Source organism: Octodon degus, unplaced genomic scaffold (assembly GCF_000260255.1).
Source record: "Octodon degus isolate 3935 unplaced genomic scaffold, OctDeg1.0 scaffold00002, whole genome shotgun sequence".
Lineage (NCBI taxonomy): Eukaryota > Metazoa > Chordata > Mammalia > Rodentia > Octodontidae > Octodon > Octodon degus.
The window spans coordinates 34,411,537-34,433,378 of record NW_004524578.1 but is presented as its reverse complement, the minus strand read 5'-3'; the positions used below and the strand labels follow the sequence as shown (position 1 = coordinate 34,433,378).

The following is a 21,842-nucleotide window of genomic DNA, read 5'->3' as shown; positions in this document are numbered from 1 at the left end:
GATTATATGTGACTTAGAAAAATATGCCTAAGAAGAGATGTATGCAAGAGGAATTCTTTTCCAAGACTGTGTGAAATCACAGAAAGTGTAGACAGTGCTTACCCTACTGCAAATTATTTGATCATAAACCTAAACTATTTAATTTTTAAAACATAGTAGTATTCTATAGTGCAAAATGAAATGCAGCCAGGATGACTTAACTACCTATGTGTTAAGCCTCCTGACACGCTGGCCAGGATCATCCTTCTTTGTGGGAATGTGTCCAGTACACTGTAGGAAGTCTGGGTCCACCAGTCCTAGTCACCACAGTAACCATGTCTCTAGACATGGCCAAGTGTTCCTAGGCAGGCAAAATCATCCAGACGGAGAACCACAGTGTGAGGGACTCTGGTCCTTTTGTGGGCTAACTCCTTTTTATCTAGAGTGATGTCTGTTCCCTAGAGGACCCTATGTGACTCCAAGCATCCTTCAAGGTTTTGTTTAAATGTAAGCATCAGCAGTCACACTGACTTCCTTGGCTGAAGTGCAATATGTCCCCAATCTCTACTTCCTGTGCCCCGCTCCCTGCTCCCCCCACTACAGCACTGCTATGTTCTAACACATTGCCTGAGGTGTTAGGTGTGTCATATATGAACCGTCTACTCTGATGGAATGCCAGTTCCAAAAGGCGGGGACTGTCTGGATGGACCTCTGACTGGTCACAAATGCCAGGGTGGGGTCTGGTGCCTGGAGGTCTTGATGACTGTTGACTGAATCAATCACTTTCTATAAGAAAGAAAGAGATGATACTTTTTCAAGAGGACACAGAGCTTTCACTGAGAACTGTATCTTTATGAAATGAAAAGTTCCAAAATAAACAGCCCATATCATATGGGAACTCTTGATGCCCTGAATAGCACGGACTCCTCCAACATCACCCTCCTCCACAGCTTCCTGTAGGCTTAAAGCTTAGCCTTCAGTACTACCTAATTCTAGGTGGGTTCTGGGGTGTAAGACTCCCAAGTGGAAGAGTTTTCAAGGGCCTAGAAAGTGGGAGAGCAACCCCAATGCTACCATGCCTTTATACTACTTTCTACCTGGTCTTCCTTTAGGAAGTTCTCTCAACAACAACAGCAACAATCACAACAAAATTAAATCACTCTGATTTAAAGAAACAAACTACTTACTTTTTAAAAAAAGTTGCTTATGCTATTTGTAATTTTTCTATAATAAGTTATTAAAGAGGAAATAAATATAAGTATGACCATATTTCTTTATAAAATAAATACTTGCTTGTATTTGTAGAAAAAAATGATTATGTAGAAATTAGAACTTCCACAATGAATCTGTTCTAAGTGATTGACCAAATCATACAGGAGTCTTTAAATAGAAAAAGTTGTTTTGCAAAGGGACTTGCACTTGATGTGCTCAGCTCTATTCAATTCCTAAGTAGATCATTAATTTAGGAAGACAGGAACATTGATTAACAATCAACTGTGGATTAATCAAAAATGATAAACATTACTAAAATTTTAACAAAAGAAACAGTGAAATATTTGAGTTACAAGAGTTCATATTACTCTGGCTTAGTGGCTCATAAATTTATAAAAGCTACTTAATTTCATATCACTAGAGTTATAATAATAATTTGAATCAGCACCGACGGCATTGTCATTTAGTTCCCAATACTTTTGAAGTCCTTGAAAAATACTCCTCCTCCCTTTTAAGATATTGTGACTGCATGGCCTTATCACAATCTTGTTTTTTCAGTTCACCAGAAAAAAGAATGCCCTGGTAAATTTAAATTTCAGATAGTGAATAAAATTTTGATATAGGTTATCCCAAATATCACACAAGACAAATAATGCGGCATTTCAGATATACTTACATTTCATATGAGAAAGTTTAATGTTCTTTTCTTAAATTCCACTTGGTTGTTTCCTTGGCCCATGCAGAATGAGAATGCCCAAACTGCTTATGATTTTGTATAATATGTGGTAAACAGGTTACTAAGCATGAGTTAAAAGGCTTTTTTTTTTTTTTTAAATGTATTTACTACAAGGTCTACACGGTCCCACTGCATACACTGGACTTGTAGTGATCCTCCTGTTTTCAGCCTCCCAAGTGCTGAGATTACAGGTGTGCACCACCACACCCAGTTTCAATCACTGTCTCAGCATGCTCTGGAGGTTGGGCTGGCCTCATATGCTGGGGATCAAAACCTCGTCCCTGGGTCTGTCTAAGCAGGCACTTTAATCTGCTGAGCTATCTGGCTGGACCAAAAAGGCTTTTTGATGGTGCTGAATATATACAATAACAAACTCATCCAAATCCATAACATGTACAACACCAAGAGGAAACCTCGGTGTTAACTACGGGCTTTAAATCATTATTTTCTGTCTATGTAGGCTCATCAAGTGCAGCAAGTGTTGATAATGAAGCAGGCTGTGTATGTGTAGGGACAAGGAATATGTGGGAAGCTTCCATAATTTCCTCTTAATTTTATTGGAAACCTAAAACTGCTCTAAAAATAAAGTTTAAAAAATGCTTCCTGGATAAATATCTTATGTGTTAAGGTGAAGGATATAGCTATTGTGAACTCCTCCCACTGACGGAAGAAATTTTCTCTACCTTGTAGCTACTACAGAAGTATTGGTAAGACCTAAGTTAGTATGGGTGGCTCTCATTGAGTTGAAGGCTCCCCCTCTTCATACTCTTGAAAAATAGAACAAACAATAAATATTTATTTTAATTTGGTACAGGGTCTCACTACACAGCTCAGACTCATAATGATCCTCCTATTTTCAGCCTTCCTAGTGCTGGGATTACAGGTATGCGCCACCATGCCTGGTCTCAGTGGCCTGCTCAGCGTGCCCAAGGCCACAGCCAGCACGGCATGCAGTACTGGGGATCGAACCTGATCCCTGTGCTTGCCTAAGCAGGTACTTAGTCCACTGAGCTAGCACACCAGGCCACAATAAATATTTATATAGAAAATTTTACATAGATAACACCCATGGAAATCAGGAATGGGCAACTTTGCATTTTTCAAACAACAAAGCAAATAGGTCTGACCCTTGCAACTAAATTCCTAACCCAGGCTTTATGATATCATTGAATTAATTCAAAGAGAGCCTCAATTTATCAATGTGGGGTGTTGGGGGGCATTAGGAGCCATACACCTTTGCAGAGGGCTTCTGGGTAAATCTCACTGGTTCTGTTCCTAAGAATTCCACAGAAACCTCCAGTCCAGCCCAGGAAAATAATTCTTACGATGAACTGAGAAGCCCAAGGTTGCCCCAATCTCTCAATCATTCACTGAACTGAGGAGAAAGGAAGTGGGCCAGGGTTTGGTTAATCCGCTAAAGTAAGACTTAACAGCACTGGACATGGCAGCAAGTAGAAACCCAGCAAATGGGGAGGCTGGGGCTGAAGGACTGAGCTCAGGAGTTTGAGACCATCCTGGGCAAATTGTCCAGGCATCATCTCAAACAAAACAAACAACCAAACAACACAACGTTGGCAGGGTATCCCTTCCTATTTCACAAAGGCTTGGCAGAATATCAGATACACAAACTGTCCTCACTAAAGTAAATTTTGAAAATAAAGTACCTGTAAGCCACAAAAGAAAAACATCATTAACAACAAAACAAAGCTGGTAGGTCAAATAGTTGCTCATTTCCCAAATGCACTTGTAAGTCCTATCTTGGGAAACATGTCCATCTCAAAGATAAAGTTTTAGAAAAATCAAATCCTCAAGTGTACTTAAGTCATCCTTCAGCATGTACCCTACTGTTCTAGCAGCATTATTCTATTTAAAGGATTTCAACTTTATCGTGTCCCTCATACACACAGAGTTATTTAGGTAAATGAAGCCTCGTACTGGGGTGCCACTCTGGGAACAGATCGTTCACTGAAAAGAACTTTCAGGCCTGGATTACACACAGACATAATAAAATCACCTTAGGAATGAAGGACTTGGATACTGACTCTTTTGTAAAGTTAACTGAGTTTTTATAGGAACAACACTGAGGGCTCTGAGTATTCTTTTCAATAGTTATGTAAAAATTATGTAACTCAAAATATTATCTTAGTGAAGATAGTAGCATCAGTGGACAAAGCATTCTTCTAAAATGTTAGCTTTCTCTTAGAAATGGTGCAGTTACTGTATTTATTTGTTTTTAGTTTTAGGAGGAACTGGGGATTGAACTCAGGCCCTTGCGCTTGCCACGGAAGCGCTTATTCTACTGAGCCATCTCCCTGGCCCAGTTACTGTATTTTACTCAGAAGATCAGGTATATGCTTGCAGGTGGTTGTTCCCCGATCCTGGCCTTGCTGCACATCTAAGCTGCCCTGTACTGTACGTCTTCAGCCTGTGAACCCAAGAGAGAGGCAACATAAGGTTGTTGCCTTAGCAGTGGGAATGTCTTTCTTCATGCACAGTGGGATTGAACTTTGAGGAAGGAAAAAATCTCACTGAGGAAAGGGGGGACCTTGTTCTGAGAGGTGAGGTCTCCTGGCCAGATTTGAGAGCTGCCCCCTGAACCTTGGCTGATACAGGGCTCTGGAGAGAAGGTGCAGGTGTTTCTTCCTCCTGGGAGGACCTGCCTGACTATCTACTGCACCACAAAGCAGCTGGCTCAAGTCCTGCCCAAGGCCTAACATGCTGAGGTTTGTAGGGATGAGTCGATGCCTTAGCCAGGCCCTCACAGTGAGGGGTATGTCTGGAATCAGCACCTGATGCCCTCACCCGGGGCAGTGCCCAGCCCTGGGATGGGCTTCGACTTAGGGTGTGAGGCCTCAGACTGCTGCATCTGAGGCTCTTGAGGTGCTAGGCGGGTTCTGGCCTGCAGAGCACTCGTGGCAGGCTGTCCACAGATGGCAGGAGAATAGAGCCCTTCCAGTGATGGGAGATATTCTCTGCCTATCTGTACTGTACAAACTGCTGTATACAGCAACTATCCATCTCCACACATGTATGCACATGAAAAGAAAAATCAACCTAGGAATGATGTAGCTTCTCAAGAATGACTGAAACTATTTTTTTTTTTTTTTGGAGATAAATAACTTTTACCTTTCCATAGGATGGAAACATGATTTTCTTTCACTAATATTGAAATGTTATTACAAGAAATGCATGGCTAAGCCTTATCTGTAAAATTCCTCACATTACAAGGTTTCATTGGATTACATTTTAATATCTTCTCAAAGCACTTAAAATATATCAGTGTAAAGGTGGAGTGGATGCCTATTCTTACGTAGCATTGAATTGAAACATGTTACTATCCCTGTAGGACTAATGTAGAATTAAACATTAGCTTCTTTTTACAGATCGGGAAGCTGAGGCTCAGAGAAGACAAGTCTTTGCTCAAGGCTATATAACCAGTAATTATGGGCTTGGCTGGTTTGGTTTTAAAGCTCAAGCTAGTTCTAGTGTTGTACGCTGTTCTTTGAGTAAAAATTCTACCCCGCACCTGCTCGTCTTAAGGCAAAGGGTAATTTACCTTGAAACAAGCACAAGATATGCTGATTTCATCTAATCCACTTACCAAACTCAGCATAGGAAGTGAGAAGTACACTTTCTATTGAAAAATTCAGTATGAACCTAGGTACTTTAAGTAGATTCCAAAAATAAGCTGCCATGGGCCACGGAACACAGCAATTAGTCTCCAAGTAGGGAAAAAAGCATGACATTTGGGGCATCTCTTCTGTATCCTGGTCTTGCATGTCACTCTAAGACAGGTCTGGCAATGTCCCAGTCAGAACCGGAACACCAGCAGCCAGCAGTGCGGCAGACTCAGACAGAGGACCTGTCTCCGGAAGCTCCTCGTGTTCAGCCTGGCACCAAATGAGGAGGCTCTTGCTGCAGGTCTGGAGAGGACAGAGCCCAAGATTCCAGGTCTGGGCTGGGCCCTGACCAGCGGCGTGACCTTGGGCTCATCACTTAACCCTTCTGAGATCAGTGTAATGCCCTCTGGGGCCCTTGCTGGCTCTAAAGCCCTGAGGAATGGACCGTCTAAACTTTGGCTGGAAAGTGCTGCCAGACCCTGGTTTTAGCTGCCTCTGGCAAGGGCACAGATTCAGCACCATCAGGATCTTGCAGTTCTCAATCTCTTCAGTTTACCTCTGGGCTCAGCCATGTCTGCTACATTTGAAATAACCATCACTAATCTCTCAAACCAGCATGTTACCCCCTATGCTCTGTTTAAGAGAGGCAAAAGGACTTGCAGAAAGAACCCGTATTTGTGTCTGGAAACATCCGGGTTCCACTGTGTAACATTCTTCAACTTCACTTTCCATAATCTGCAAAAGCATGGCTAGACCCAGCGTCGTCTGAGAGGACCTTTCTGACCCAGCGTCATCTGAAAGGGCATATTCTAACCACATTCTATAATTCCTTTAGTCCCCATCAGTCGGCAGTCAAATACTGAACTTGTCCTTTTCTTAAAATCTCCATTTTATTTATTTTTCTTCTTGCTGCCCAAGTATTTTTAGGTTATTCCTTGCCAGTGACTCCAAGGTTAGCACTGTGTGCTGAACCTGGTATAAAATGGATTATGAAGAGCCTACAGCCCATCCTGGATGGCCTGCTATGCATTGTGCTATTAATTCTCCTTCTTGTCTGACCTTCAGGGACCTCTGAAATGTACAGTGTGAGTCCATGCAAATGTTCCAGTTCTCTGAAAAATTCTGTAAAGCTTCTTCATCTGCTACTACTTACAAGTTATCCTTTCCTCATGTATTCCAACTACTTAATAATGATAATAATAACAGAGCCTGTAAGCCGCAAAGCACTGAATGCGGATGCATCTTCCATTACGTAATGACCATCTTTATGCTTTCCTATTTTGGATACAAAATTCATCTACCGTTCTAAAGCCTGTCATGGGCCTCTCTTGGGTGAACTCCAAAAGGGGTCCATAGCACCCATTTTCCTAAAACAATCACCCAATGAGGTGGTTTACAGAGTCACTGTGATCCCTTTCAGAGCTACCAGTGAATTCTCTCCATTACCAGTGGTTTGTTGACAATAAGGCATGACATCAGTTTATTTGGAAAGTATTTGCATTGTAAAAACACCCATGTTTTGTTGTTTTAACAAAGCATTTCTGGATTCTCTCAAGGCAGAAGCAAAAGAGCAACCAGAATGCAAACCACTTTAGAACAGAGGAAAAGGAGCCTAGGGCATACTTGTAAAAGCCACATTGCCCACCAAAATGCCATTTTATTTACCATTTCCACCCACTTTGACCTACATGGCATATGCTTATTACTTACACTACACGTTGAACTGCTAGCCTACACCTCAGCTAAGAAAACTTATAATAATAATAAATGTACTGGAAATTACTTCATGAATACAAATAGCCTAAAAAGCCCACTCAAGAAACAATATATTCATTTCATTATCCTTATTCCAGTTGCTCTGATTTCTAAGTATGTGGTCCATCCTTTTACGATAGTTATGCTAATGATTTTACAGTAATACAGCATGGCCCCGTGGAGGGGAAAATGCCCATTCTTTGGCTTTTAACTCAGCAAAACACCCAACGGGGTGTCCATTTGTTAGCTAACCCATGAACACCTGGTGTGTCCTAAAAGCCCTCCACAGCCAGCAATAAACACCCGGGCTAACTGGCACACAGCACATGCTGTGAGCTCTGTTCCTGCCCTTGTGGAGACTGAACAGGCAGGGTGAGAAATTACCCTATAAAATTAAGTGCACAAATACTCAGGAGGGAAACCAAGCCCTTGTGTTATCAGAGGCAAATGGGAGCGGGAGTGGGGTTGACTCCCCAGAGCCCTGATAGAAAATCTCCCCACAGAGTGCTGTCCCCAGCCTGAGGTCACAGGGGTCCCTTCACCATCCACGAGGCTCATCCGAGCAGTGAGTGAACAAACACTGAGAACCTTAGGACTTGGCTGAGACTGAGGAAGAGCTAAGAGAAGATGGTGGGACAGAAAAGGGAGAAAACAAAAGTTCTCCACCATTTGAACTTCTTTGATAGATTCCTGTGGTCAGATGGTGTCTACCACCACCACCCCTCCCCGTGAATGAATTTACTTCAAGCTTGAAGCCTGCTTAGATAATCACATATAGCTTACATTCTGAGGTACCTGCATTTGCAAAGCCCCAGTGCTTGATTTGTCTTCTTCCTGCCTTTTTAATGCCATCAGAAGGGTCCCATCTGACCAGCGTGGGCCGGCAAAATGAGCTTGTGGACTGGTGGGAATGAAGAGGTCTGGACTCAGCTGCCCTGGTCCAGCCCCTGGCTATGCTGCTGCCTCTAGGAAGCTCCACTCTTCCTATTTCAGCACAGGGACATGCACACCTTTACCCGTATTCAGGTTAATATGAGAGCGCTTGGAGCTCAGGGGCTGCCTCGCAGAAGTCTGTATGGTGGCCACATGTGGGCACATTCCTCAGTGACGCTCACACAGGCCACAGTTGCACAAAGAGAAACTCTAGCCTCTAGAAAGCTCTCTGGAAAGCAACATTAACTCACCAGCCCAGGATCCAGACTGGGTCTACTTTAGGCTGGTTTATTGTACAGAGAGATCTCCATCCAGGCCCTGGAGCCCTAGCACAGTGGTCTGTGGGCAGAAGGTACAGGCCAGCCGTGGGAACCTGTGATGCTTCTCTATGCCCTAGAAACACTAACGATGACTCACAAGACTCAGTGAGTTAACCGATCCTTCTGGGTGGTATTCACCTGTCTTTACACTGAGACCTGTGCCACTCTGGGGCACATGAAGGCTTTCTGCGGGGTCTGTGGGTAGCTTTAAGGGAACCATTGTCTACTGCCTTAACTTACCCCTATGCTGTGACCTGTGCTGGCCAATATTCCTGCTGCTGGCTTCTCCTCACACTACTTTTAAGGCTTTCATGTGGCTTACTGTGAGAGGGATGCTTCTTACCCCCTCACCCAACTTCCTATGGCCCTGGTCTGGGGAAGGGTGGCCTCAAGGATCACATAAAGATGTTCATGAACATGAAGTGCTGCGGGTCCAACCGACAACAGAGGCCTGCTGCTGTGCGGATACAGCATCATGAATATCGTATTCCCTGGATGCACACCTAAGCGTAACCATGTAGAAAGAACCACACAAATCCCAATGGCAGTCTGGGAAACAGGAAGCAAGGGAACCCAGACTTTTCAAAACTGTCAGCACTATGGAGGAATAAAAGGCTTGAGAGCAATTCTAAAATTGAAGAAGAACAAAGCAATTCTGCAAGCAAAAGCAATTTGTGTCCCTGGATTCAAAACAACCACAGAAAGCACTGTTGCCGCAACTGGTACATTGAAATATGGACTATGTATTGGATAACAGTTTATATCGATGTGAAACTTCTTAATACTGTTACCTAAACCAAGGTACAAAAATATATTTGTTCTCTGTTTTCAGTGAATTCTCAGGGACAAAAAGGAACAAATTGCTATCCAGAGGCCAATCTTAGTGAAGAATGTGTGGACGCTCATTGTTCCAGGGACCTCACGGCTAGCAAGGTGTGGAAATTAACGAAGAAACTCTGGAAGTGTCTGCACACTTCGTCCTGCCAGACTCCTGGCAAGCCTGGGTGCTTCCTCTACTTGTCTGTCCACTTATTTGTCTAATTATTAGGATCCAGAGGTGCTATCGCTACCAAGGGGTATACAGTTAATGTGTATTTGAACTGAAAATGAAACCAGATCTTTTCTGATTAAAAGACCAGTTTATTTGGACAAAGTTCTTAAAGTTTGAGACTTTGCCATGAATTGAAAATATTGGTAGGGTCAATGATTCGCTAAAAACATATTTGAAGTATATATGTATATAGTTCCTGATTGGTCCAAAAATGACATGTAGTACAACACTTAAATTTATGGTGAAACATTTTAGATGTCAACTTAAAAGTGGGAAAGAGTTTCCAACAGTTTTAGTGGCAGGGCTGCACACAAAATAGAATACCACAGACTTTTTAGAGCCAGGTCTTTCTACTTGACTTATCTTACCCAAGCTACACAAAGCGGTCTTGCCCCCATGAACTAGCTCTGGTAGCTGTATTCTGATGGTGACCTATACTCTGCTTATGCGAACCAACTGCTGTCCCCACTGAGGCAGGTGCCGTGGCACTTGTGTTGGCCTTGGTTTTCATGTAAATGTCCCCATCCCTGAGCAAAATGGGAGTGATCTGAGAAGCCATTCCCAGAAGGCCTCCCAAAGACTGCCTGTCAGCTACTGGAGGACCCCTTGCTTTGTCACTAGGATGGTCAGCCCCAGTGGCACAAGTGCCTGCCTGACAAACACAAGGTCCTGACTTCAATTCCTGGTACTAAGAAAAAGAAGGAAGTAGAGGAGGAGGAGGAGGAAGAGGAGGAGGAGGAGGAGGAGGAGGTCAGCCTTTTCTAATTGTGAAAAGTATGAGTTTCATAGAACTTCTTGTGTTTGTTTTTTTGGCAGTGGGAATTGAACTCAGGATCTTGCACTTGCCTGGCAGGCACTTGTCCCACTGAGCTATCTCCTTGCCCCAGGAATCTTACAAAAATCCAAGTTTCTCTCCTTAAAATGTCCAGATTGGGCTTTGAAGTGGTCATTAATAACACTCTCAGTCCAGCGTTCTAAATGGAAATAAAAATAGCACCTAAAAAAATTTAATATTCTTTCTTTTATTAGTCTGCTTGTGTGGTTTTCCTGGAAATCTGCACTTTAGGGTTCAGAAATGTATCCTCTGCAAGCAAAAATACTTGTATTTTCTTAGTTGTCTCACCAGACTGTACAGTATGTACTAAGCTGAAAAAAATCCTGGCTTTGGGACCAGGTGTCTGAGGCCTGAATCGTGCCAGTTACGAGTTGCACCCTCATAACACGTCGGCAAACCTCATTTCTTCACGTGTAAAACAGAGATAACTTTGTCCAGAAGATTTCAGTTTTCTTTGACTTTAGAACGAGATATAAACTTATTTGTTCAAAACAGATAACCCCAACTTCAACACTGAGTTTTTATTTGTACTTATTCAAGCAAGCACTTGAAGTTGACTGGGTTGTGTCTATGTTTAGGAGCTTTAAAAAATAGTGGCGCAATGCAAAATATGCCTATGCTATGAAGCACACACACGGGAGCCTGGCTAATACTTGGTGCAGGCAGCTCTGTCACCTGCCCGCTGTAAGCATCCCTGCTGTCATAGAAAATGGAGCACTCCTTTTCCCCCTAGACTTCTGTAGTGCCACATAGTCACCAACCCAGGTATTTGTCATTTCCCACTACTTCCCAGGACCTCCTCACTGTCCAGTACTCGGCACTGGTCTGTCCTGTCTCTATCATTGCATCTTCCCCAAGTGATGGCCACAAACTTTCCTTTGCTGCTCCCTCATTTGGAATGTCTCCCTTTTCTTTTCCTTTGCAATGCCCATCAAGTACCGGCACAAATCCGCCTCCTTCCCTGAATTCTTTCCTGCTTTAATCTCCAAATCCCAGTGATGTCAGTGCCAGGAATTCTTGTCATGATTTCAATTAAAGTAGCCCCTCTCAGTCCAGCCTGGCATCACCCACTCTTTTGTCGCTCTACCCACCTGTGTGTCTATAATTAACTGGCTCACAAACAACTTAAATTCACAGCTCTGCCTTTTTAATGCTGCACAGCACCTAGCAAATGAAAAGCATTTAATATTTCTTGATTGAACTCAAGTGATTAACTAATAGGTATGCTCATTAAATGACAGCCATGAGTGCTAAATAAAAAGATCAAAGCAGGGTCAGGAGGGCAAAACACCAGACACCTTTTGGCTTTCCATCTGTAGAAACAGACTTTTTTGAATATATTGTTTGGGCTACTGGACCAGCATAATACCCGAAGACTGGCCAGTTCAAAGTAAGTCTTAAATACACTTATCTCAGCAGCAATGTTTTGAAATAAATCTCCAGGTAGAGGGTAGAGGGAGATGCTGGTGTTGGATCTCAAGTAAGGGAGGAGTACCTCCTAAAAGAGCCTGACATGCAGGTTTTTAATTCCAGAAGGTCCTTTCCAAGTGCAGAGCCCCTTGACAGCTCATGAAGTTACTTTATAGTAGTATCTGTTCCACCATAAAGTCATGAAGCAATGGGTAGATAGTACCTATTTATTCAGAATTCTGTATCTTACATTAGATTTGAAAGCTTAATATTTACTCTAGAAACTTCGTGAGGTGTATACTAATGGATTGAGTATTTACTAAAGTTTATAAAGGGCTTTTTTTTGGATTTATGAAATATTTTAAATTTAATGTCCTACTAGGATCAGTTAAAACAGAACTCATCCCTCTCAATACAGGTAACTTCCAATCCATACCCTCATCACTTTAAGGAGGATCCTACCCTGGCCTGGCCCCTTTCTTCCTACAGAAGAAGAAGGTCTCCCTCATAAGACCATGAAAGGCTGCTGGGAAAAGCTCCACAGGAAATGTATGAGCTCAGTGACTGGGGGGCGGGGCTGGGAAAGTTGGGAAAGGCCAAGAGCAGCTGATCTGGGGGCCAAATCTCAGGTGAGGCCAGCCTGACCAACCACGTGTGGGGTCCAAACAGCCTCCTGCAAAGCCAGCACTTCTGCTGTTGATCCTATGCTGAGCTGCTTGAAAGTCTTGGCATAAGTTGTGGCAGAAGGGAGTTTACTGGGCACCTAGGGAGGGCTCTTGGGAAGTAGGAGGTTGGCAAATAACAACTATGATACCTAGTTGTGGAACACAGGCATAAGAGAACAATATCTCATTTAACGGCTTGGCAGGTTTAATATTAGCCCTATTATACAGATGAGGAAACAGGTTGGAGAGATGTTAAAACTCAATAGGTTAAGAACATGGAAGGCTGAGATACATGCTGTGGTTTGATCTGAATAAATGAATATGTGCTCTTTCTTTGATGCCTCCTGACATTTTGTTCTATGTTCTCCTTCTATAGATTATAGGAGGTGGCACCTAAGGCAAAGCCTCTCACCTGGTCCCTTGCCAGTTACTTTTCATTTACATAATGGTTTACTTAGATATTTGTTAGCCTAAGAACTTGATAGTTTGCTTAAAAGAATTGTTTTTATAGGAAATTTCATGACTTGCTACCAAATTGGTGGGATATACTTGATTACAATTGAGGATTATCTGTATTTATAATTTCACAATGTAATAATGTCTCTTCCATTTGGCTTCAAGGCACATAAAATATTAAGCCCACTCTGTCAGCCCAAGGGCCCTTCATGGTTGTTTTTTACACCCATCACACCTGTTCATACTGTGAAGTACGTTCCACCAAGGCAGAGACTTTTCAAGTAGGTATACCAGGGTACTCTTAGCACCGAGGACAGAGCCTGTCACACACAGGCATGTGTTAACTATTTGCTGAATGGGTATGTGTGTTCAGGTTGCATAACTGCAAAACTACACATGTTTTATGCTTTTAGGTATAAAACGGATTTAGGGCTGAGATATGGAACAAGATTACAATGCATTAGCCTTCAATAAATTCAGGGCAACAGTGTGACAGGTCTTAGTAATTAGTTGAAGAGCTTTCTCTTAAATAAAGTGCTTTCATTTTGGACAAAAATTGCATTTCAGCAGCCTGGGAAACTCTGGTTCCAGTTTCAGCACAGCTGCATCCTGCCATCACATCCTTGGCACTCTGAACAAGCTGCTTTATCTTGTTAGATTTCAAAACCGAAAGGTTTTGTCATAGCTTTACATGCTACGACATTGGTGAGTTTTACCTTGTATATTCCTCACACTTAGCCTTGTTCCCCTCTGGAGAAGATTCTGGCACAAGGAAACCCCACAAATGAACAAAGGTAGCTAAGGGGAAAATCTTGGAAGCTTCAGAAGGCAAATCACAAGTTCCTGAGCTTAGACAAGTTGCAAGCTAGTGTACAGGAGATGGCTGTGAATCGTTTGCTTTAGAGTCAACCTCCAGGCAAGGCAGTTGATCGATTACTGTCAGTTCATACTGTGTATAAATTGAATTCTGGATGTTTCAACTTGTGCTGGAACCAGCAGAACACAAGCACTCTTGAGGGTGAATGTGTAGAATGGGTATAGCTTCAGTTCCCCTTGCAAAGTATGCAGTTAGTTAATATGATGAAAAGTTATTTTGCTCAATTACTAAGTTATGAGCATCTGAAAGGAGATAGAGGGACAGAATTTATGGTACTTTCTATTTTCAAATGAAATACAGTGACTTAATGTTTTTCTACATAAACCCTACCAGTTGCACCGTGTATAATGCAGAATATAAATGTCAGCACGATGACAGGGGCGTGTTGACACTGGTTGAGAGTTCAAAGTCTGCACACTGTCACTATTTTGCCTTCCTTGCACTGACAGCTTGCTACCAAATTGAACATACCTGGAAAGAAGTCAATTTGGCTTAGGATACAACTCACTTTCTCTTTGAGAACAGTTCGCTGTCAGGTTTCCTCTATGATCTACTGAGTCTTCCTATAGATAAACAGAACTGGGTATGTTGTGCTGATTCAAATATAACAGAACAGTCAGAATCTTGTCTACTGATGATTTATCATCAGTTTGGGAGACAAAGAGAAGTCACTCCTTTCCCATATGTCATGCCCTCTCTCAGACAATCAGTAGGATCAATGCCACCTTGCTGGCCACGTGGGTTGTACCTTCTATGAATCATAGACTCTCTCATGTGTTAACAAGCTATAGCAATTCAACCATGGCTGCGTAGTAGACCACTTGGGAATGTTTAGAAGTCCAGATGCCCACGCCATGCCCCAAACTAATTACCAGAATCTTCTGGGGGTGAGGTCCAGCATCAAATTTTAAAGTTCCCTGGATGATTCTATTCTCTGCTCCTGAATCTCCCCCTAAAGGAGAGTTAGGATAGGAGGATAAAATGCCAAGGAGTAAATTTCATAGCTATTGGCATTTTGGAGCAGAAGGAGCTCCTTTTATTGTAAGACTGTAAACTCTTCACAGGTTCTAAAGTAAGTACTTGTTCACAGAGTTAACTGAAAGTACAATCAGAGTCAGAAGCCAGTATTTAATAAGGCTAGGTAGATGAGATACCAGTATGGCAACTAAACCTCCATGAAATAATTAATCAGTTTTATAATTGGGCACAGATATTTTTCTCTCTTAAACATCCAAGTTAGTAACTTGCTACTGTGTTTTTGTTCCTGACTTAGCCTGTTCCACTGAAGGAAAAATAAGTTGCTTAACTCCCACTGCATACTGGTCTGAAGAAAATGGTGCAAAGGGCATCGTGAACTTAATTTTTACTGAAGAACAATTACGTACACCAAATTGGTGATTGACAGGAAAGCCTTGAGAGATAGACATATGTAGTTAATTGATGGCAACTCTTGGAGCTGGTACCTGAACTTCAACCGCATTCTCTTTCTAACCCTAAATCAAATCTCGAAGCCCTATTTTACCTATAAAATACCACACTTTTTCCTTCTTGGGATTCGTGCAAGAAGTTTTGCTGCTATAACCAAGCAAAGAAATAACTGCATGACATCTCCTGGGTTTCCTAGCCCAAGGCCATGATGCTTAGCGAATTCAGAGCACTTGGCTGAAATGTGCCGGCGTGCCTCCGTCCTCAGCACAAGCGCAGTGTGTTTCAAGAGCAAAGTAGCTGGAAGAGTATTTGGCGGCGGGGTGAAGCCAGTGTGGTAGCTGGCATCCAGCTCATTATTGCTTGACTTTGGGGTTGTGTCCAATGGTCTACTGCTACATTAGTTACCTGCATACTTCCCCCATAGTCTCTATATAACTTGCCATCTGTCACACCTCACTTTATGCTCAAATCTTGAGGCAAATTATATCAAGTCACTTGACACACTCTAGGTGACTAGCTTCTAAAATGTCTTCATTTTTGAGACGTAAATCACTGACTTGTTTTTTTTTTTTTTTTTTTGACTTGTTTTCTGACAAGTTTTTTTTTTCCCCCCTTAAAAGTTAGCATTTGCTATATGTGGCTAGGGACGACAGGTTCTTCCCCCATCCCAGCCTGCACTATTTACCTTTACATCTTTCTAGAGCTGGCTCTTTTCTGAACGGGACTTGACACTACCCAGACACATACTGTGAAAACCTCGGCCCTTCTGTGTTTTCTCTGTCCCTGGCTTGGCTTTGTGAAAAGCCAGTCTCTTAAAAGTGCAATAGTTCTGAGAATTAAGCACATCCAGCCCAGCAAAACAAAGTGCTGAGAGAGAGAGAGAGAGAGAGAGAGAGAGAGAGAGAGAGAGAGAGAGAATGTGTCTATATGATAGGAAAGGTAGAAAGGGAAGCGACGTGTGTGTTGCCGCTCTGACAGTGGTGGGAGGAGTTTTTGTTCCTCAGCATGATAAACGGTCCCCAAGAATACCCTCGGTGCTGGGCAAAGCAGACTGCTTCATCCGCCAGGTACCTGGGCCTTTGGGAAGCCACACACCCCAGGGGAACGTTAGTAGTACTTGAGGAGGCTCTGAGCCTCGAGAGCTGGCTTGGGGGGCGTGAGTGCGGCAGGTGGGGTGCGGGGGTCGCCAGAGGCCCCCGCGGGGAGGGAACGGTTCTTACAGTCACTGCTCAGCGCCAGGGGCGCGCGGCGGCGGCCGAGGGAGCGGTCTTCAGCGGGCGCCTCGGGAGGCCTCTTACCGGCGGGCAGCGGGAAGGCGGACGCGGTGTGGAGCAGCACCAGGCAGACAGCCACGACATCCCATAACTTCATCTTAGAGTCCCGTCCGGCAGCGGCACCTGCGCAGGCGGGCGGCCGGGCGGCGGGGAGAGAAGGGCAGAATGCAAGTTAGACTCGGGCGCCCAGGGCTGGGGCGCTGCCCCGGTGCGGCCTCCCCACGGGTCGCTTCTCCCAAACTCCTCACTGCCCTCGTCTGCCCTGCGTTCCCTGGGTGCCCTCGGTCCTCCTTCCAATAGCTTCCTTGGCCCCGCATGCCCCGGGTACAGCTGGTACCGCACCCAGGGGTCAGAATTTCGAGAACGGCCTCTGTCCCCCTCCAGTAAACCTTCCAAGAAGGCAACACAGAAATTCCTGGCCAGTCCCTGGAGCGCTCCTCCACCCCACCACTCCATTACCTGGAGGGTAAACTTGCAACTCCTGTCCTGGGCCCCATCTAGGTCCTTTCCTTCCTGGCCTGGCAACTACCCCTTAGGCTTCAGAGCCAGCTCTCGAACCAAGCAAGCAGCAAATCTTTGGCAATAAAACCAGGTGCCTGCCTGGGGTTGTGATCCTTCTCCCAAGAGGTGTGTGTGTAGGGAGGCTGCAGCTCGGTGGAAGCACGACCCTCCCTGCTGATCCCATGCTTTTAAGTTTACCACTTAATTGTCACAAGACCTGGTAGGAACTTGGAGACTACCCAACCTCTGAAGCATCAACTGGGTTAAAAACACCAATTCCACCTCTGAAAGTTAAGGAAGTCGATGCTGGAAAAGGTCCAGGGAGATATTATAGTGGTGAACTCAATAAAAGCTCTCCCATTGCCGCTGGTCTGGGGTTGTGTTTGTCTAGGAAAACCTAATCTAAAACTCTTCATTTTACTTTTGTAGCTATGGGAAATCCCGTGCACTCCCTTCAGGAATTGCTAGCTTCCTGCTCCTGCACCAAGCCTGGTCAACAGAACTCTTGTCCAGATACACCTCTCCCTAAGGCTTAGACTGAGACCCCACCGGGGTTCCTCCTTTCAGTCGGAGGGCACCTTTTGACTTCTCAAGCCTTACACTTCTGGAAAGGAGAGCCACGAAGTCCACCGAAGAGGAGGTGGGGAGGGACTTGGCACCTGGGTTTTGAAGCTACCCAGTCTCCTGAGGTGTGCCAGTTTCCAGGGAGCTAGTGACTTTATACTCTGAAATTAATGGGTAGATTACTCTCCACACAGCAGTCCCCAAGAAAACTATTCTTTGGAAAACCTCCTTCAGTTTTTTCTTGGGAAAGGGAAAGACAGCTTCCAGATACTGAAAACAAAAACAAAACCAAAAACAACCCTCAACCCTTTCCTGTCTGGGTGATAGTCAACCTAACCATTGAATTTGACTCAGTTTCCTCCAATTCGGCTTGCGACCAGAATCATGACAAAACACAAGTTCATGAACCGAGGTGCCACTGTCGTTCTCAGGCGCTCCCACCTCCCTTCCAGGATATCCCCAGCCCCCCACTCAGGGCTGCCGGCGGGTTGCAGGCCACCCGGGAAAGCGTTTAATTCGGCCGCCACCTCCCACCGCTGCGGAGACGAATGCATTTTCCATCCCTTGGGCGTCTGTTCTGTGCAGCTGTCGGCTCTGGGGGCGTGCAGGGACTAGGAACTCCGCGCGACCCTGGCTTGCGAACCCTGGAAAACGCGACGTCTCTGGGTCCCGCTCGCAGAATCAGGAAAACCACCACGACGTGCAAAATGGGCGCAGACAGGCGCTTTGGCAGCGGGGGCCCGGAAAGCGCCAGGCCGCCCGCTCCCTGGGTGCGAGCCGACCCAGCCCCGCCAGCTCCTGGGTGCGAGCGAAAAGGCGGGCGGACGCCGGAGCAGGGCGGCGCGGGCTAATGCGCCGTTCCAAATTGCGGTGCCCGCCGGAAGGAAGCGACACAGGCACCAAATTTCCCTTCCGCATTAAGAAGGCTTTCCCTTTTTCCCCCCGCTTGGCGATGGAGGACTTTTTAAGTTGGACGTGGAGAGCCTCGATTAGAAGTGTGGCGAAGCTAGTATGAGAGGAAACAGTGGAACACTCTCCGCCTCGCCAGAGGAGGCTCCCGTCCCCGCCGTAGGCTGGGGGCTGCAAGCACCCCGAGTGGGCTTCCTTCTTTCCCTGGGACAAGGCGGGCAAGATTTTCTTTCTGCGTGACGCCGGCCCAGCTGGGGTTCCTGCGGCTCTTTAGTTCCCCGTGTTTGCATGCAGCAGTCCTGGGACTCTGTGCGCACCACGGTTTCCTAGGACACCTTCCTGAGTCAGTCTGGGCTGCAACTCGAGGCTGCCCCGTTAGTCTATGTCGCCCTCCTAAAACACATCTACTTTTGCCAGAGGTTTTCCGCATGACCTTCGGCCTTTACGACACGCGCAAAACGGTTAATGTACTACCAAGTGCGCGAACCAAGCTTTGCTCCCGGAGTCGGCTGCACCAGGTGACCCCGCTTTCTCTGCCTTGCAGGGCAGGCAGCTCCCCCTCTGGGTGTAAGACTGACGGGCAAAAGGAAGCGCCTCAGGCGCTGCCCGGTGTGGGTCCCCAGGCCTCGGGCAGAAGGGAAGCCCAGGAAAATCAGAGGTCTGCCCTAGGCGCCGCGCGTCGATTCTGAGTTCCCGGCACCAGGGGGCACCAGAAACCGCCCGAGTCCTGTAGCGTTCCAGTGGCGGGGAGGCTGTGTGGTCATTTTAAGTACAAACCCGGAGAACAACCACTCCCTCTACAATCCTCCCTAAATCGGAGAGTTAGCCGGGTAACCTGTGAATGTCCTTAGCGGCATCCTTGCTTTTTAAGCTCCTACCTTTCCAGTCTCCATCCCGAGCATTCCTCTTCCCACTGCACCGGGAGTGGGGGTGGGGGAGGGGGTTGGCACCCTCCTCTTAGGCACCCCTTTCTCTGCGGGTGGCACGCCCTCCCGCACCCAGTGCCCCCCGTACCCTCCCGCGCGGGCAGCTGGGGAAGTTTGTTTGGGTTTTGTCTTCGAGATTCAGGTCTCCGGCAGAGACGGAGGAGGTGGGGGCGAGGTTCACTCTGAACTCGAGTTTTCTTTGGGGTTGGGAGCAGAAATTACTGAAAGGTCTATTGCTTTACTGTTTCGCTGTGCCTAGGGCTCTTGAGGGAGGGAGAACTTACCCCCTCCTTATCCCTCATGGCTGCCCGACCCAAGAGGACGCTAGGGAGAAGGCTTAGGGGCTTCTGGCGAGCACTGAGGGGAGGGGTCTGTCTGTTAGAGGGTCCAGGACCCGGAATGCTGGAATCTCCTGCTAGAACGGGGGCGGAGGGGTGTTTCCTGGCCGCTGGACTTTTGTCACTTGTTGAATAGGCGACACTTCCACCATCAAAGCGGAGGCGCAATGAAACAGGGAGGGCTGGAGCAAGGAGGGAAGCCAGCGGATGCCACTCTGAGAGCTTGGTAGAAGGGGTGCGCGCGGGGGGTGGGCTGTTGAGAAGTTGCATCTCTTTCCCGACACACTTAAGTAAATATTCAAAATACGGAGGAAGAGTCGGAGGCGCGCTCTAACCTACTCACTGCTGGGGCCGAAAGTTGTTCGTCTCCACCCTCGAGCTCAAGCGTGGCGTGTCTGGGGCCGCGCTGCCCTCCCCAGGCGTTCCCCGCGGCTCTGGAGGTGGATTCTGCCACCGGCAAAAGTAGCGCGGCGCCATGAGGCTGGGGGACTCGGCGAAAGTCCGCTCCCGCCGGAATAAGGGCTCCTTTTCTCTGAGTGGGGCTGGAAACCCAGCTACCGAGTGAGCCCCGAGGTGGTGCAAACTAGTGTTGGAGGTTATGGGGAAGGAGGCAGATAGTGCAGGAGAAAGAAGGGAAGTATGACCTCCGTGGCTTTGCCCCGACCTCGAGAAGTCAAGAATCTGTTAGAGACCAAACCAGAGGCCTGGACGGTCCAAGGAGCCCTACTCGTGACCTGGACAGGAGGGGGGCCCTGGGAAAGAGCAAGCAAACGGGCTGCAATGGGGCAAGGGAGGCAGCTTCGCCGGACCTCGCCTGGAGGAGAGGAGCCCGCTATTTTTAGATTCTCAGCACCTTTGCAGCAGTCTCTCCCCAGCCTGAGCTTTTCCTCGGAATAGACCAAAACAAGCTCAATAGTAAGTTACACTCATGGCTGTGTTGACACCTCTGCAGCTGCACGTCCGGAAACACACTCTGCTGGGTTCGAAGATGAGCCAAGCCCCACGGCGTGTGGGTATCTGGCAGAGGGGCGCCCTGCCGCGATGGAGAAGAAAACTGTCTCTCAGCTAGTGCTGCCAAGGGACGTCAGGGGCTCCGCATATCTTTTCCTACGTGGAAAAGGGCAACCTGTTCCTCCACGCCAGGCCAGCCTTTCCCGTTCAACTTCTTTCTCCTCCCTCTCTCATCTTCTGCTTCTCACTCTCACCACCCGCTCAGGGCGTCCAGCCGCGCCCTTCTGCCTCAGTCGCCCAGCAGCCCCCCTTGCCTGCCGGGCCGCGTCCTCACTTACCTCGGATCCCGTCTCGGTAGACCCCCAGTTGGACATTAACTCCAGGTGGCCCGAGTCCCAACCAGGAGACCCATCCGGGCCGAGGGCAGGAGCGCGGAGCTCCGCCCAGCAGGTCAGGGACAAGAGTTCGAAATCCTGGGGTCGCGCGGGGTGGCGAGGGCACACAGGAGGCGGCCAAGGCTCCAGCCGCCAATGCCACGAGCAGGGCGAGGGCTGCCGACGCGTTCCCCGCCGAGCCCCCGCACCCCCAGCAGCCGAAGTCCGAGCAGGCGCCCCTGCCTGGAGCAAGGGGTGACAGGGCTGGGCGCTCTGCGCTCTTGGCTGAGGCTGCGCCGGCCCCCGGCGTAGCGGGCTGCTCAGCGGCGGCCGCGCCTCTCCGCGCCTCCTTGGGGCGCAGCGGCTGGGAGATTGGCCTGTCTGATGCTGCTGCCGCGGGAGCTGAGGTCTTGCCGGGAGATCCGAACGAGATACCACGTCAACCCGCGCGGGCTGTCCCTTGAAGACATGAGGGCGCCAGGAGCGCAGGCTGGTCGTCGAGAGCCCGGGGCCAGGGGGCCGGGGTGGGGGAGGGGAGGCGCGGGGCCCGGGCAGGGGAGGGGTCGAGATTCTGCGGCGGCGGGGAGGTGGGGGAGGGATAGGAGAGCAGCTAGTAGGCGCCGAGCTCCGGAGGTGGGGGTGCAGGGTGCAAGTGGGCGACGCCGGGCACCCCTCTCCGGGGTGGAGGGAGAGCGCTGAGCCTGTGAAGAAGCAGCCGGGCTTGCGCC

General features: G+C 47.1%; 1 protein-coding gene across 2 annotated transcripts in view; it reads right to left on the bottom strand.

The window, feature by feature from the left end:
* Nucleotides 1–21,487, bottom strand: part of Gdnf (glial cell derived neurotrophic factor) — a 24,596-nt gene extending 3,109 nt beyond the window's left edge. Inside the window, exons 1-2 of one of the 2 annotated variants that reach the window (XM_004623430.2) lie at nucleotides 21,079–21,487; nucleotides 16,498–16,674 (exon numbers count right to left, since the gene is read on the bottom strand). In XM_004623430.2, the coding sequence (XP_004623487.1) occupies nucleotides 16,498–16,648 (151 nt within the window). In that variant the 5' untranslated portion in view covers nucleotides 16,649–16,674; nucleotides 21,079–21,487. The remainder of the gene's footprint in view (nucleotides 1–16,497; nucleotides 16,675–21,078) is intronic. The other variant, XM_004623431.2, reaches the window with a different exon arrangement.
* Between the last annotated feature and the right edge of the window lie 355 nt (nucleotides 21,488–21,842).